The sequence below is a fragment of the Anneissia japonica genome, unplaced genomic scaffold (genome assembly GCF_011630105.1).
Source record: "Anneissia japonica isolate Jap-2015-1 unplaced genomic scaffold, ASM1163010v1 scaffold199_len4679917_cov187, whole genome shotgun sequence".
Taxonomy (NCBI): Eukaryota; Metazoa; Echinodermata; class Crinoidea; order Comatulida; family Comatulidae; genus Anneissia; species Anneissia japonica.
In genome coordinates, this window is record NW_022686322.1 from 4375098 (window position 1) to 4392195 (window position 17098).

Here is a 17098-nt window from a genome sequence, read left to right on the forward strand (position 1 = left end):
AATCAGAGTAAGAAAAACAAAAACTATTCCAAATCAATGTTTTAGCATTTTGACAATAATTGCAATTAATAGAGCATACAATGTACACAGTGTATCTTCGAAAATTTATATTAAGTATATGTTAGTATTATTAATAATTCAGTTCATATTATTCAGGGCGGATTTAGGGGGTGCTAAGCCAGCCTCCCTTTTGGAAGGTAAAAAAAATAAAGAAAGAAAGAAAGAACGAAAAGAAAAAAATTGATAGCCCAAAACACCTCAGAAGTTATTTCCGGGCATCTAGAACACAAACATTTTGCAGGGGCCTGCCCTCAGACCCCCTAGGTTAGTTTTATCTCAATCGGGCCCCCGGTACGGCCCCACTTTTAGCCCCCTCTTTCGCACATTTCTGGATCCGCCCCTGTTATTTGCTCAAAATTTCAATTCAAAAGCTTTTCTGTAAATATTAAAAAGTTTTTAAATAGTTTAGTGTAAAAATATAAAAAGAAATAGAATGAAGGAAGAATAGGAAAGAAACTGAGAGCGGCTCAAATTGGTTTCGAAAATTATATAACAATGACAATCGCTCATTATTATATTTTACGATTTTGTAATTATTTAAGGCACTAATCATCAGAGGTCAAGCTGCCAAACCTAGCCCGTTTCATAATTCGACATTGAATTTATTTTAAAAATAAAAAACAAAAATACATTTTCGGTTCATTGAATATACTTCATTTCAAGATAAAAATAGCAGGCATGTATGTAAAAACTCATATTCGTCATGTATGGTAGAATTGTTAAGGTCTACCGTTGCATCTATGAAAGAACAGAACTGAGATCAAGAGTTTTGATTACAATAATTTTTGTAGAAAAACAGTCCTGAACATTTTACCTAAACCAAAAAAAAAAAAAAATTATTTTTCTTTAAAGTATTCTTCTGGATATTATTCCCAATTCTAATTAAAGTAAGACCTATTAAAATGAAAAATATGGTTAGGAGATTACTTCCATATGAGATTGGCTCAATACAGAAATAAGAAATTAAAATTAATAATAAAAAGTTACTAAATAGTGAAAACAAACCTTCAATACACCCAAGCGGTTCGACCATCACAGGTGGGGGGAAAGTACCTTCCCCAATATTCCCTGTAATAAATATCTTGACAATTCTAACATTCAAAAGCGGTGATGCAAGGTCAGTTTGAACTTCTGTATTCATGGTGGCTGGAGGTTCAACAACAAAGACCTTTAAAAAATAGAAATAATAATAAAAATATCAACAACGGCTATCTGCAAGGGTCAAAATAATTATGTGTATCAGTGTATTATGTTAAATCTGTGATATTCTGAATATCCAGAATTTAAGTATTGAATTGCACCAAATGTGCAACCCAATACTTTTAGGCCTAGTTCAGACTAGGTGGATAAACCCGTCTCAACTCGCCGGGTTTATCCACATGCCAGTCTGAACTAGGTGGCTTATCTCAAGCCGGGCTGTGTTCCTATAGTAACTAGGCCTGGCGTGCCACCGTGTTTAACTTTTCTAAGCCGTGCTTTAATCGTTGCGGGGGGGGGTCTTGCATTGACTTCGGGTAACAAAATGACCAATCAGCATTCAATTACTTACGCTGTGAGTGAGCGTACGTTTCACGAGCAATGTTTTGAAACATGTTTGCTGGTTACGGTTCATTATTATGAAAATTTTGCCGCCTGGCTAATCCTGCTAGTCTGAACGCCTGCCAAAGTTAAGCCAGGCTTAGCGTTAAGCCGAGCTTAACTCAAGCTGGGCTTATCTCCAAGTCTGAACGTAGCCTTAGATTTACTTACAGCATATGCCATTTCTCAATATTTCCTTACTAAATGCGATCTGGAAAATACATTCAAACATTTTTAAACGACAAAAAGGCAGAAATTTTCCCTGACTGCATTAAGTCACAGAAAACACTAGTATAGGTCTGACTAGACTGTATGCTTTCAAAGCCCCATTCTGGCAAAATTTTATTTTTTAAGAAAAATTTGATTTTTATATGTTTTTAAAGATATTAAAAAAAGATTTATAAATATAATATGAAATTGCTAGTTTAACATATTTAGACATTCCTAGTAACAAAAAATGCTAAATAAGACTCAAATTTGGTTTTTTTGTGTTCCACACAAAAAATAAATGGGGATGAATTTTTCAATGTTTTGATTTTACGATAGGTCTTATGTACTGGGTAAGAAACATAGTAGGCCCCGGAAACTTTAGCCTAGCAGCACTGCTAGGCTAGGCCTAGCCTTAAATCAGTTTAGGAATTTTGTTATCTGACATAAAAATGGCTGACATGATATTTTCCCTTGTTTGTATTGAAACTTGTAAAACATAATACTTTATTGAAATTTTTCAAACTTGAAAGTGATTCAGATCGAGATTTTGAAAATTAAACAAACATATCTCAGACCTACTCGATCGACCCCAGTGCACAAATTGCAATACAAAACCTAATCTTCCATTGAAGAGGGCACACTTTATTTATCACTCACAATTGTATCAGTGACATAGACAGTTAAATCACATTAATTAATGCTTTAACTTAATTAATTGTGGGATGAATTAAAATGTTATCATGAGAGTTCATGGCATTGGTGAGCGAGATAAAAATAAAGAAGAATGCAGCAGGTTCACAAAACAATTACACCATCTACCTTGGACGCTCAACTGTATGTATACACAAAAAGCAGCTGGCAAGAGCGTGCTACAACCTCTGAATTTTTCTAGTTACAAAGCAGTCGTCAAAAAAGTGGTAATCTCCTATGAAAAATATTCTCTACTTCTTGTTGTTTTTCTCCTTTTTTAGTGTAAAACTAAAACTTATGCCAAATAAATTACCTGGTTTATAATAATTAGAGTAATGCATATGCATTTTTTCTGAAATTTTTTTTTTTAGTGAAATTTTGCCGGGAATGGGGCTTTAAAATTCAAAGTGCATATTATACATCAATCCATTTATAGCAAAGATCTCATAATTACAAGATAGCATTCTCCATGATTTTTGTGTTCAAATTCTTAATAACGCAGTGTAGGGTGCCCTCTTAATAACGCAGTGTAGGGTGCCCTCATGCAAAAGTCATTAATTTTCAACTTTGACATCTCAGATTTTTAAGTAAAGATTGCGCATTGTGCGTGCGAATTCTGTAACAACCATGGTAACAACTAGGATGCCCTCAAGAATGATTGTCTGCTACAATTGTAAATATTGTATTTAATTTAATTTTACTACATGTGTGCGGGGAGCCCCAAAAAAGGCCCCCAGCAATGGTTGTACCAATAGAGGGTGCACTTTCTAAACTCCTAATTCTAGGAGCAGTTTGATGCAGATGTTGTCTTTCTGCTTCTCAACCTTAATTTTCATTCACTTGCTGTGCATTTCGCTTGTGTCCTTAGGCACTCTACCACCCAGGAGTACACCTGGCAGGCTCAAACACAAAATGCACTGATTACAGGTGCAACATTATGGAATCCTCCCCAGGGAGCTGAGTATGTGTTCCGTATGTGCTTGATCCAATTACTGGGAGTAATAATGTAAAGTTCTTTGAGACCATGTTGCCATTAAGCGCTTTCAAAGCCTATTATTTGTGTATAAGAAAACCATGCTAGCATCCTCATTCCTTATTTTAGATTTAAATTACCATTTTTGAGGTAAATATTCTTAGGATACTTGGCATCTTAATTGATTCAGAAAGTACAATTCTCATTTGTACACAATATTACAACATGACCTTAATCTACATAAATGTAGATGTTATCTTATACCCTCATGAACATACTGTACCTTTTCTCCAATATCAGGTCCCGGGATCTGAATAAATTCTTCATCTAATTCATGTTTATACTGGACATTGAAGGATCCGATTGCACCACCATTTGCACCTTTGGTCAAGAATCCGGTCACACGGACTGGAACATCATAGAAGATGGTGACTGCTGGATCAAAATATTCTGGTTGCCATGGTTCAGTAGAGGCAAATTTAGTCAAATCTCCTTGACCATCGATTGTTAGACGAGTTGTATAAATAAGATCCTCGAGGATCTCGGAACATGGACCTTACAACAAAATAACAAAGACGTAAATGCACATGCCATAACAGCTCAGTAGTGTGATCAAACAAAATTTTCTTTTGATTGTTTTCCTAATTTTATTACAAATAATTTCAAACAATATGTGCCTTTTATTTTAATAAGCCAATTCATAGTTTAAACTGTACATGCCCATATTCAAGCTCAACTAACATAAACCTATGTTGTGTGTAATATGTTTGTTTATGTCAACTGACCATGATGCTCCCTATCCTGTCCAAACTATTAAATTAAATTTGACAAGACATGTGACATGCCTAAACATGGTCATGATGACATCACATCATGACCATATATAGGCACATCATGTGGGCACAGCAGTTCTTTTGTCAAAGCAGTTTTGATATTATCTGGACAGAGCTAGTAAGCTGGTCATGGGTCTTAACGCCCCCACAGCAAAATAATAATAATAATTTGCAATTTGTATAGCGTTTTCTTTAGATTTCACTAAAGTGGCTTCTCCAAACTTGGGACCCATGATCATGTGAAGGGGAAAATTTAATAATTAGATATCTATACCAGTGGTGGTTACAGTTGATCTTGAAACAGTTGAGTGTGGCGTTGTTGTCACGGTTGAGACCATTGTTGAGAAGCTAGTCGGGGCAGTAGTAGATGCAGTGGTTACCACAGTGGTGCTTTCAACTATAAATTGAAGAATACGCAAATCAGAGTGATGTTGGTAGTCTATGAATTAGCTTACCTGGATAAACCGACTACTGTAATTGCTACTGCTGCTTAAAGATAACCCCTACAACAAAAATTTAACCGACAGATTGTCACAGCATGTGAATGCGCTCGCATCCATGCGTCCTCCTCATTCCTTTGTTGTCGTCAACGAGCAACGATCACACCCAACAATTAGTCGGTTTATAGAGGTAAATATTCACGAAATAGACAAACATAATCATAAGAGCTTAGATGTTTTTTCACAACAAATTTTATTATTAATTTTAACTAGTATTTATAAATAAATATATTGATGGATTGATAATACTGGGGAAAATGTTTTCCCACTTGGCCCAATTGTGTTATATAACCTACATCTCAGTAAGAGACTTATGGGCTATCTGGTGGAAGGTGGAAGTTGCAGGTGAGACACAGTGCAGGTGGTTTCAACATTAGTGTGTGGAATCCTATTCTGACCAAGTTAGCACATAAACATACAGTTGGATGTCCTGTGTTTTTGTTTATCCTTATCTGGCTTAAACAGCATTGTATTACTACTATACTTAACAGACACTACAATAAAACTAAAATTCATTTCAGTTATCTATTTTTTTTTGTGCTACCTTTTCACTGAAAAAAATTCTGGTATTTGATAGGATTTGGAACCAGAACCTTAAGACTTGTCAAGACTATCAACTCTTATTTGACAAAAACATGTGACAGGCCTAAATATGGTCATGATGACATCACATCATGACCATATATAGGCACATCATGACTATACATGGGCATACAACAGTTTTTTGTGGTCATGACGACATCACATCATGACCGTATATAGGCACATCATGACTATATATATGGGCATACAACAGTTTTTGTGGTCATGATGACATCACATCATGACCATATATAGGCACATCATGACTATATATGGGCATACAACAGTTTTTTTGATAGTGTGGACAGAGCCTTAGTGTTTATTGTATCATTTACCAGAAAATTGAATTAAAAAAGATTTTTTTTTATGAGAAACATACCATTTTCCATACATCCAATGATGTTAAGACCTACAACAGCATCATTGCCAATTTGTGTTGGAACGGTAAATGTCACTGTCACAGACACAACATCTGTTAACTCTTCGCTGTTTAGTGTAACTACTCGTCTTCCATCAGAGAAATCAACAGTGTAAACCTTCAAAGAAAAATTAATCACTTTTATCAGTGTTTACTTTTGAAAGCATGGTAGGAGATCAAGAGGAACCCCACAGAAACATTGGATGAGCAACATTAGAACAAATCTGGCACTTTTGGCATCAAAAACATTATTAAATTACAAGCTCTGACAGAACAAGAAGGAATGGAATGTGAAAGGCTGTCATCTCCTCGACTAATCATTGGAGGATGGCATTAAGTAAAGTATGTGGGTTAACTCTGTTCCTTGGTACATACATGTATACAGTACAGCAATATGAGGTAAGTATAAATGCAAGCATATATAAAATTTTATTATTAGGTTAAAAAAAAATAGTATGCAAGAACAGTGTAACAAAGTTTTCAAACAAATATAAAAACAAATATTTGATCAAATCTATCTAATGAGGGATTTATTCTTGGAAATTTATTTGACAACTCTTTTATGACCTTATATTTGTATTTATTTATTTCTTCTTTACTCTAGATTACATGATCAGTGCAAAAAAGCATTGTTATCCTTCAGGGCCCAGCAACACATACAACAAAATACATCAAATGACAAAAATCAGAAAGTACATAGACAATAGACTATAGAAATATATGTAATTTATTAATATGTGTAATACTTTCTCACAGTAAAGGAATTTCATGTACGCCAATGGTTCTGTATAACAATAAAGTTTATCTTATCTGATCTTATCTTAAACATCAGCTAACTTTCTTGGCTTAGTCATCCTCTATAAATAGTTTTTGAAAAACAAGTTCTCGTAATCTCGAAAGCTCCGATGAGGGCAGTATAATATAGGCAATAGAGTATATTGACCCTAACCGCCACATATACAAAAAAGATGTATTATTCAATCAATCTATCAGTGTTTAACGCCTTGGGTATGCACCTTTCAGACAAGGCTTTTTGTAGACACTATTCAAACATGCATGGAGGAAGCCTAAATACTGTACACAGTGGTGCAAGTTATTTTATTGGGTTTTTCGGCACGGTTTCATAATTGCCATTAATTACTACCACAAATAGGGCACGTCGTATAAATGGCATGGTTGGTTAATGCTGTGTTGTAAGGAACTGAAGGTCGTGAGTTCGAATTGCGCCTCAGTGTTTATTTTTTATTTTTTTGTATAAATTAACATTTTAAGGTTTTTTAGACCTGTTTAACACAAAAAAAAAAATTATTGAAGAGCTAATAAGATAAAAATATTTAAATAAATAGAATGTTCACTTGTAAAATGCCTTAAAATAAAAAAAAAATCAAATATTAAAAGAAAAAAAATTAAAATTAAATACCAAGACGCGATTCAAACTTATGACATTTGGTTCAACAGAACACATCGTTAACCGACCACGCCATCTATACCACATGTCATATTAGAGGTAATGGCAGTAAGTACAGTCCTTGGCAATTAATTAATCAATCAGGCGACCACCTTTAGAGCTGCTCATAATAAGAGAGAATTTCTTTTAAATAATTACATTATATAATTTCCACAAAATTAAAAGTCTTAAAAAAATTAACAATTCAATACAAGACATGATTCGAAATCACGCATTATGGTTTCTTAGAACCATTGCATGAAACTGTCCCATGGACGGCGGTTAAACCGAACGAGCCATCTATACGACGTGTATGAAAGTGGTAATGGCAGTAATGTACAGTGAATCAGCAAAAAAAATTACACAATCAGCAAAAAAACAGACAGATGAACCAAACAGCAAAAAATTAGACAGATGTTGAAGTTTATAAATCACCTGTTGTGTGTCAGTGCCTACTTCATTGACTGGCTGGGAGTTAGCCTGGTCTGTTGTCTGTATCATAATTGTAACACTAGATGTTCCAATGTAACCGGCAGTTTCAAAATCTAATTCAGACAAAGTGGCTGGTCCACTAAGACTGATGGTAATAGAGCTAGATGGGCTTGATGTATCTGGAGCCCATGGTTGCAAAGCACCGATCGCAGATCTCATTAAACTATCCTCGAGTGTGTCAACCGTTCTCTCTGTTTCATAGTTATTCAACTTTGAGTCTACCAAACCACACAGCGCTGTGGAATGAATAGGGAATGAGGACTAGTGTTAGGAGACGGTTCGTACATGGCAATATGAATCGGACTGTTTCAAGCTATTCAAAGAATTAGTATGTTTAAAATATACTATAACTTAGGTTTTAATGGCTTCACTATTATTATTTTTGCCTTAATTTCCTGAAGAAAATATTATATTTATGATGTATATGATGAGCCCACCAGAAAAAAATATCCCCCTTGGTATTACCCAAGCTCTTCTGAATCTCGAAAATTTAGGGTCAGCTTAACTTATATTTTGTGATCAATGTGTCTAAAGTACAACAACAAATTGCATCGGGATGCATCCTAGGATGCTGTCTGAGTTGGCCTTTACAATCCTTAGTAACCAAAATTTAGCACTTACGTTCAACTGTGGGAGTAACAGATGTTGGTGTGGTACTCATGGTAGTACTAGGTGTTGGCGTATGTACTGTTGTTGACGTCGATGTCGAAAGAGTTGTTGTTGAAGCAGTAGTAAGCGTTGTGGTTGTCTCTCCTTTTAGAGAAAAAAAAAAAACCCTTTTATTTAATATATTAATGGATTATACATTCTTGGTTCAAAGAGTGCTCATCATGAAATTCTATATTTGTCTAAGCAAGTATAACCTCTGACAGCATTTCCTAGTGTTCTGTATCGTATTTTTCGCTTCCTGTCTAATTTACTACCAATAACTGAGCGACGTGACAGCTACAGTAATCAAAATAGCAGTGACAGTGCCGGGATCTCCCAGACGGGGGTCCAAGGTCCTTGATGGGGTGGCTGATGTCCCCGGCGGCTGATGTCCCAGACGAGAAAAAAGTGGGCGAGGTCGGGCATTTCTAAAAAACTTTTGAAAGTGGTCGGGAGGAAAGTCCCCCGAAAATATGACAATTTAGGGGTTTCAAAGGCTTATTTAATCAATTTTAGTCTATTAATATGTAAAAAATACATATAATCTTTTTTTTCTCCCCAACGACGAATTGTGGTCTGTGAGGCCTCGCCCACCCTTGACTTGCCCTCCCCCGGTCCGGAGAGCTGTAGGCCCCCCACCTCCCAGCACCGCCACTGCAAAATAGGTCATTGCCCAGTAATGAGTTTTACAATTCACATGTTTGTGTGAAAGAAAGTTCATTGATAATAAAAAATCAATTCGTTTTTATTAATCAGCATTAGATTGAATCAAGGAAATGTAAAATTTTGGGTATATAAAATGGAGTTCTAATGTATCAACAGGAAGAAAAGAAGTAAAAAGCATGTATCATTATTTATTAATCTGCAAAATGGTGAGGAAACTTTCATTTCAATTGGAAACTAATACTTAAGTGTAATTAACAACTTACAGTACTTAATTTATACACAAAGTATGAATATGGATAATAAAACTACTTGTCAACACATTTCACAAATTATAATTTTTTTTTTATCACAAATATGCATGATTTGCCCATTCAATACATGGTCATGATGATGTCATATCACATCCATATATGGTTGAAATGACTGTGGTAGCCCGCAGAACAGCATCACTACGTACCACCCTGGAATCTTGGGTAAACTCAACTGATTGGAAATAAGGCCAAAATGTTTGTAATTGAAAAATACAGACTGTTTCATGAGGGGTACCGCAATCTTCAGACGCTAATCTCTGATTTTATTTATTAATTCATTTGTTGTTTTATAGTAATGGATTGACAAATTATTTATATTTAATACTGTGATACCTGAATGTATTATGTATATATTTAAAAAACTTTTTACTGGATGGGAGTAGTTCTCAATGTCATAGTAATTAAGTTTAACAGAGACCAGGCCGTCACATCCAGCTGCATAATTAACAATAAGAATAAGGAAATAAGTCTGTATTGCTCAACTTACGTTCATCACAGCCGACAAAGTCAATGTGGATAATAGGACGGACGTCTTCTACCACTGAAGTGATGATTACTTTGATGCTTGTAACATGTCTAAGTTCTTCATCAAGAGGAATATCCCTTGGCAATGGGTCATCCATTATGAACACCTAAATTCAAAAGGAGGAGGCACACAATTAAAATAAATACATATTGTTTAATTCTTTGATACGAATTCTATATTGATGATGATATATATTAAATGCTCTAAATTTTTACCTTGGTAATGCCATCTTCTTCAACTGACACTGGATTATCCGAGGTTGTGGTAGTATACTCAATTTCATATGTTCCAACATAGCCATTATCGGAGCCCTTAACCTTCACAACATCAATACGGACTGGTTCATCATAAACAATCTCAATCCAGCCATCCTCCTCAATATCGTCATCAGGATTGGGATCAGGCCCTTCCAAATTGGTAGACTCACCTGTCTCTTCGCCAGATGAACTGGTTCTGTCTCCCTCCAGAGGTGTATCCATGCCAAGAATATCTTCACAGACTCCTTTGAAGATTACAAGTATATATTCAATTTCTCGTTCATAAGTAAAAGTAAAGGTACGTTGGGCAGAATTACATAATTTATGGACATGGTCCGTGACTACTGTAGCAGATGTAGAGAAGCACTTTGTAGCTTCATGTTCATGTCATTCCACAGTGACAGGGTTGAAATGAACCACAGCATCTAGGTAAATCTACCTACTCTCCTGAAACAGTGCACACATGCCTGATGTCTACACTAAACCTCGTAAATCTGGGAAGACTTCTAGCAACCAAAACCAATATTTTGTCTAAACAGCTTATTTTTTCCCAAAGAAAGCTTTAATGCTTAAGAATTAAGTATTGAATTTTTTATTATTTTATGAGTCTATTAGCTTAACAGAGCCAGTATATTATACAAATTAATTTTTGGTTTCTTACGAGGAGTCGCAGTGGGCGTTGGTGTAGTTGATATAACTGTGGTTGTTGTCTCAGTTGTGGTAGTTGGTGGCCGAGTTGTTGTTATCACGGGGATAGTAGGTGTGGTACTCGGGAATCGAGATGTTATTGGTGTTGCAGTTGTTGAAACTGTCACAGCTGTCAAAAAAAAAAATCAAATTTTATTAGATATTTCAAATTATATATAAATCAATAATTAATATTATTATTACTATTGACCATTCTGCAATGCAGAACATGTGGTCGTCATTGACCAAGAAAACCTTAGTTGACATCTCCGAAAATGTAGACAAAAAATAAATAAAGCGATTGTGGCTATCGACATGTCTGCAGTAGGCTGGAAGTAAAATAGAAACTATTATAACCAAGTAAAGGAGCCAGACAGAGTTTTGCTGGCTATGACACTCACAGGCACTCGAACAGTGTTGGCATTTCACTACACGATCCTAAGTCAAAAAAAAAAAAAAAAAAATGAAAATATGAAAAGACTGTCGAGATATTTCATATCAACCATAAATATACAAATTAATATCTGATGAACTGATCACAGGCGATTCTGGATATTTTGACTGCACTATCTAGCACTGCCTTTTCTCTTGTTCTTTATGGTATGAAATGTAAGTACAGTATTTTGCAAGGGTGAACATTTTCGTACCTTATGACATGTGCAATCCACTTTGTTTGCTGTTTATGGTAGAAGTCACATATTGTCTTGGCCCCGGTCATTGAATACAAGAGATTATTATTGATAACATAGCCCCAATCAAAATTTGTGTTGTCCTGTTGTTGATGTAAAGGAGGGTTTTTCCTTTTGAATCCATTAGGTACCATACAACGTAGAATGTAGTAGTATGTTGACTCAATTTTATCAAGTTCAGTTTGAACAAAGGAGTCCATGAAGCATATTCTCAATTGGAGAGGAATGTTCTTGTTCGTAAATAGTTGCAGGTGTTCTGAAAAATGAGCATGTCCACTGGAGATGTGATGCTGCATTTCTTTGATACCAATGTGGATTTCATCAGAACTGTTCCATACTCCTAGGTATTTAAAGCATTTTGAATTTCTTACAGGAGAATCCTTGATTTTCAGAATGCTTGTAGGGTATTTTCCATCGACAGCCTCATCCCAGTTCCAGATCATTGTTTCCGTTTTGATTTTTAGACCATACTTGGTAAAAACTTCAGTTAAGATGATGATTTGGAGGTTTTCATTAGACCAGGAGTAAATAGCTAAATCATCTGCATATCCAGTATCTGGATGGTCATATTGACCTACAAATCTTGCTTTACTCCTTTGTTCTCTGTTGGTTTCTCCAGCAGGAATACAGTATTGAATTGAAAGTTGTTCAGCTTGTGCATCGATGCATCAGGATTTCCAAAACTGGATGATATAGTCTTGACATAGATTGAACAGATTTGGTCCCTCGTTGCCACCTTGTCTGACCCCACTTGAAGTGGAAGATTGGTTCTTCTATGGGTTATCTCCATTAAGGTAAGATTTTGTATCGTGGTAGAGGCTTTCTATGATGTCAAGGTTTGTTGTGTCAGCAGAAGGAGGCAGTCTTTTACAGATACTTTCGAATAAAAAGGACCTGTTGACATGGTCAAACGCTGCTGTTAAATCGATGTAGCAGCTGAACTATTTACGCTTTGAGCGATATGAAATTTCCTGAAGCTGCTTTAGTGCGTATATCCCATCATTGCATCCATTACCTATCCTGAATCCAAATTGTGTAGGTGGAAGTTGATACTCATAAAATAGAGTTATCTTCGCCCCACAGATATTCCACGATACTGCTTTGGATCTTGCATACCCTCTTTCCTCTTCCATATGAGTGCTATTTGACTTAGGCTCCATTGAGGTGGAGTCCTTCTGGATTCCTATATTTCTTGAAAGCAGTCAACCATGGCAGCCTGAAATTCGGGAATATTTGCAGCTATTTTGATAAGATCGGCTTCAATGTCCAGAGTTGTTTTCCCTTTCTTCAGATCCTTAATTGCTGATAAAATTTCTTCTAGTGTGGGTGGTTGATTATTAATGATAGGTGTATGTTCATGGAAGATGTTATGTATATTGGTGGATTTTCAATCTCTGCGGGCAGACAAAGATGTGAATGATTAGCGCTTAAATGGAGTTTGAAGTGTTCTGCAAGTTTTTGACAATGTATAGCTTTTGGTTTTGTTTTGGTGATTTTGGAGTGGTTTTTTTGCCCTCCAGAGTGCAGCTATTTGTCTATTTCCCTTGGCTTCGCTTAGATCTCTTGACTTATCTTCTAACATCTTATTCTTCATTTTACGTGAAGCATGCTTTATTTGTTTGTTCAGTTCCTTAAGAATAGTGATGTTTTGCTGGGATTGCTTTTGACTTCTAGTCTGTTTTCTCTGATAGCAGCCCTTTAAAATTGCCATCATAATAGTCTTCGGGAATGATGTGATTATGTTTAAGTTGTGGCAAAGCACTGTTAAGAGATGAGATGATGATATCATGCTTTTCTTCAAGACAGAGTGGATTGCTGCTGTTATGAGCCAGTGAGTTTTTTATTTGATCAATTACCTGTTCTCTTATAGTGTGATCTCTAAGTGCATTGATATTAGGTTTGGATGTGCATTTTATCGTAGCTTAAGTTGATCTAGCTGCTTTAATAGCAGGTGTTGTGAATTTAGTGACAACCAGTCTATGATCAGATGTAAAATATGAGTTTCTCACCCTATCACAAAGCGCCTAAGCCAGGAGCCCTTCAAACTAAGATCATATACTTTATTTGTGAAACCATCAGGTCTATGCCAAGTGATTCTGTGGAGAAGATGTGAGAACCATGTGTTCAATATTGACAGCCTATATTTGAAAAAAAAGTCGAGTAGGAGTCCATTCCGTATTTGTTTATAATCACCGTTGAAACTTGAATGTTAGTACACAAGGAAGATGTTGCGTTGAAGTCTCCTTGAATGAACAGCTTTCTGTTTTTGTTTTCCCAGCCTCACAAACTTTATTCAACTCTCTGTAGAAAGATTTTTTACTGAGATTGGATTATATTCTGTAGGTGTGTATGCAGAAACTACTGATTTTAAAGCCCTTCATTGTCAGATCCATTGCCATTAGTTGAGCTGAAATATTCCATCGATTATTACATCAGGATGTTTCCTAACAGCTATTCCAACACCACACAGTCATCTAATTTCCATGCCACATGAGAAGATATTATAACCATCATGGTAGATTGAGCCCTCTCCCAGTCTCCTCATTTCCTGTGTGCAGATAATGTCAATATTGGCGGACTTAAATTCCTTTATCATACCACATAATCTAAAACCATCAGAACAGGACTGGATGTTAATTTGGCCTGCTTTCCAGCTATGTAACTTCTTTCTGTTGGGCTTTAATTCCTTATTCCCAGTTCTACAGTTGGAGTTATACGCAATAAATTCTTGTGTGGGGGCCGACTACACCTTTCCACACCGTAATTTGGGTGTCTGCAATGGAGTGGCATTTGGGCTACTTGAAATGTGTGTTTCCCACCTCGTCTATACGATAGTGAAATATCCCTAATTCCTTGAGATTAGATAAATCAATATGATTGGCATTTAATTGTCAGTCTTGATTTTTTAAGCTTAAGTAATTCAGACCTAGTGTAAGTAAGCATAGTGATTGAAGTTTATTGATTATTCAATAAACGGGAAGCTAAGTACATTGCAAATTACAATCAAAATGTATACTAAAAATGCGAGCTAGGCCTAAGTAATAGAAAGTTTGCCCACAGTGAATATAAGATCAGTGCCTGTGGAAGCACAACAATAGCCTGAGCAGTGGTCAAAACAATAAGTACAAAGTATGAATGGCTTAACTCAAACAGTGAGGTTTAGGCTGTCTCTTATACACATCTAGATGTGTATAAGAGACAGTATATACACACTGTAATTCCAGAAGCCTTTTCAATAATCAGATGAAAAAATGTGTATGTACACAAGATAAAAGAAATCAGGAACGATGTTAAAATATTGATGGTTTACATAGTGAGTATCAATAACAAAATTATTAATCTTTTGGTACACCATGTGTAAAAATATGGTTTTTGAGGTAAAACCGCTGGTTGTCTCGATCTTTCGGTGAGATTGCTCTGACTGTCATCAGGAAAATGTTGTTAAGAATGATGTTGATAATGCATGAGTTTATCGTTCTTCTCTTTCTCTCAAAATGGCCCTGCAAGATAAAGCGGGCAAGCAGGGGTCTTTGTGCTCGGCGTGTGGGGGCCCCAAACCGAGTGTTAAGCTCGTCCGGCACTCGGAGTGCCCGTTGTGTCGCTCATGTGTGCGTGCTGGCCCCCGACTAAGTTTGCGGCAGCTCAGTTTGCCACTCGACCTCAGGGTTCGCTACCAGTTGCGTCGGGGGTTGTAGCGGCGCCGGATGACTCACCTCTATCGCTGGAGGGTTCGTCGGCTTTGCGTTCGGCGGGCCCTTCCCCTTCGCTAGATCTGGCGCTGGTTTCGTTGATTCGCCTAAAACTTGCGAGCGGACATGCCGATCGAGACTACAATAAAAAGGATATCTTGTCAACAACAAGTTGAAAATAAATCCAAGGCAAAAATAAATCCAAAGCAAAAATAAATCCAAGGAGAACAGAATTGCTTGAAAGGTCCTGCTAGTAATTTTCAAAGGCTAGATGTATCCCGACTTCGAAGAACGTCGAAAAGGGAATGAGGACGTTTGTTAGGGAGACGGTTCGCACGTGGCGTCTTCGGTCGGACTGTTCCATTTTTTTTTTTCAAAAGGGTGTTCCGTTTTGGGAACAATGGCAATTAGTCGGTTATCCAGGTAAGTATTCACGAAATAGACTTCATACTCCGCTTCCTGTCTATAGGCATGGGTTTGTGGTTCTGTGGCGTCTGGTCATAGTTCCCACGTGTCCCCACTACCGGAAGTCCTCTGAGTGGTATGATTGTGTTCAGAAATAACATTCTCCATCTGCTTGAAAGATGTTCTTGCCTCTGATGCCTCGGTTGCTTATTCAGTTCTTCGCCCATCTCTCTATGTTTGTACCTTTTCTGTAGTGATTGACCTCGTTCTCTACCGTTTGCCAGTGCTAATCTTGCACTTTTATTATATTTTATTTATTTATTTGGTATAAAATACTCAAAATGCAACAATAGGAATAAATATAAATATATATACAAAAAAAAAAACCAACATCAAGCACCACACATAAAAATTCCCACACTTTAGGCCTATCAATTCAATCAATATACACTAATTAACTTATCGGTTTATTCACGTGAGTATTCAACAAATAGACTAAACAAATCAGCAGTGATGTTGTTAGCTTCTGGGGTACGAAAATAACATTTATTAATAAAATAACTGCGTAGTACGACCTTCACACGACAAATCCAACTCCACTCCTTTTGAGCGACAGAAAAATGCAATGCCATCTGCTGATTGTCGGTAGCAGTCTGAACGGATCGTCATTAAAAACAATCCGTTGAGCGCGCATTGTCACATTGTGTTCTTCATAGTATCGTGTAGGCTAACAGCAGTCGTTTGCAGTGAGTGCCCAGTTTAACATTTTTAAGGTGACTACTGAAGTACTGAAATGCTACCTACTTGTAGTAGTCTCTGGTGTAATTGTGGTGGTTGTTGTTATAAACGGAGCACACTCGCAGCATCCATCCTCAGTATTTTCAACACGTTCTCCCTACAAAAACAAAGACAAGTAATATGAAATACAGGAAAGAGAATGCGTGTCATATGTTGATCAAGGACATGGTTATGTATCATTTTCAAAGTCTGCTCTATTTAATGACTATAAAAGCTTGAAGCAATGAAAAGCCATGGGCTACTTATAAATAAAAAAGCCTGTTAAAAGACAGAATAAAGAAGGTCATTACCAATGTAATGTCGTATGTCAAGCAACTGTACCACTAATTATGCATTCTAAAAATTTTACTCGATTCCAAATTTTTCTTGCTTTATTTGTGCAGTACTTATTCTAAACACCATTAATGTTACCTCTGAACAATCTGTATCACTGAGTACACAACCTTCCTCACATTCCTCAGCCCATGCATCCAATCTTGGCAAGAATGTGCATTGACAGGTCAAACAGTTGCCAATTGTGTAGGGTTCGCTATCTTCATCCTGTATATACAAAATTATACATAATTATACACGTTCTACATAAAATCTATGTTACCTTATTTTAGAGTGTTGAAAAATTGCATGTACAATACTTAATTG

At 36.3% G+C, this 17098-nt stretch overlaps 1 protein-coding gene across 1 annotated transcript in view; it reads right to left on the reverse strand.

Annotated features, from left to right (window-relative positions):
- LOC117114763 overlaps positions 1–17098 on the reverse strand; it is an 88437-nt gene that overhangs the window by 1075 nt on the left and 70264 nt on the right. Inside the window, exons 51-61 of the mRNA XM_033258457.1 lie at positions 16871–16999; positions 16466–16556; positions 10853–11008; positions 10150–10436; positions 9896–10040; positions 8405–8536; positions 7727–8019; positions 5806–5962; positions 4619–4741; positions 3795–4066; positions 1066–1228 (exon numbers count right to left, since the gene is read on the reverse strand). Coding sequence (XP_033114348.1) covers positions 1066–1228; positions 3795–4066; positions 4619–4741; positions 5806–5962; positions 7727–8019; positions 8405–8536; positions 9896–10040; positions 10150–10436; positions 10853–11008; positions 16466–16556; positions 16871–16999 — 1948 coding nt within the window. The remainder of the gene's footprint in view (positions 1–1065; positions 1229–3794; positions 4067–4618; positions 4742–5805; positions 5963–7726; positions 8020–8404; positions 8537–9895; positions 10041–10149; positions 10437–10852; positions 11009–16465; positions 16557–16870; positions 17000–17098) is intronic.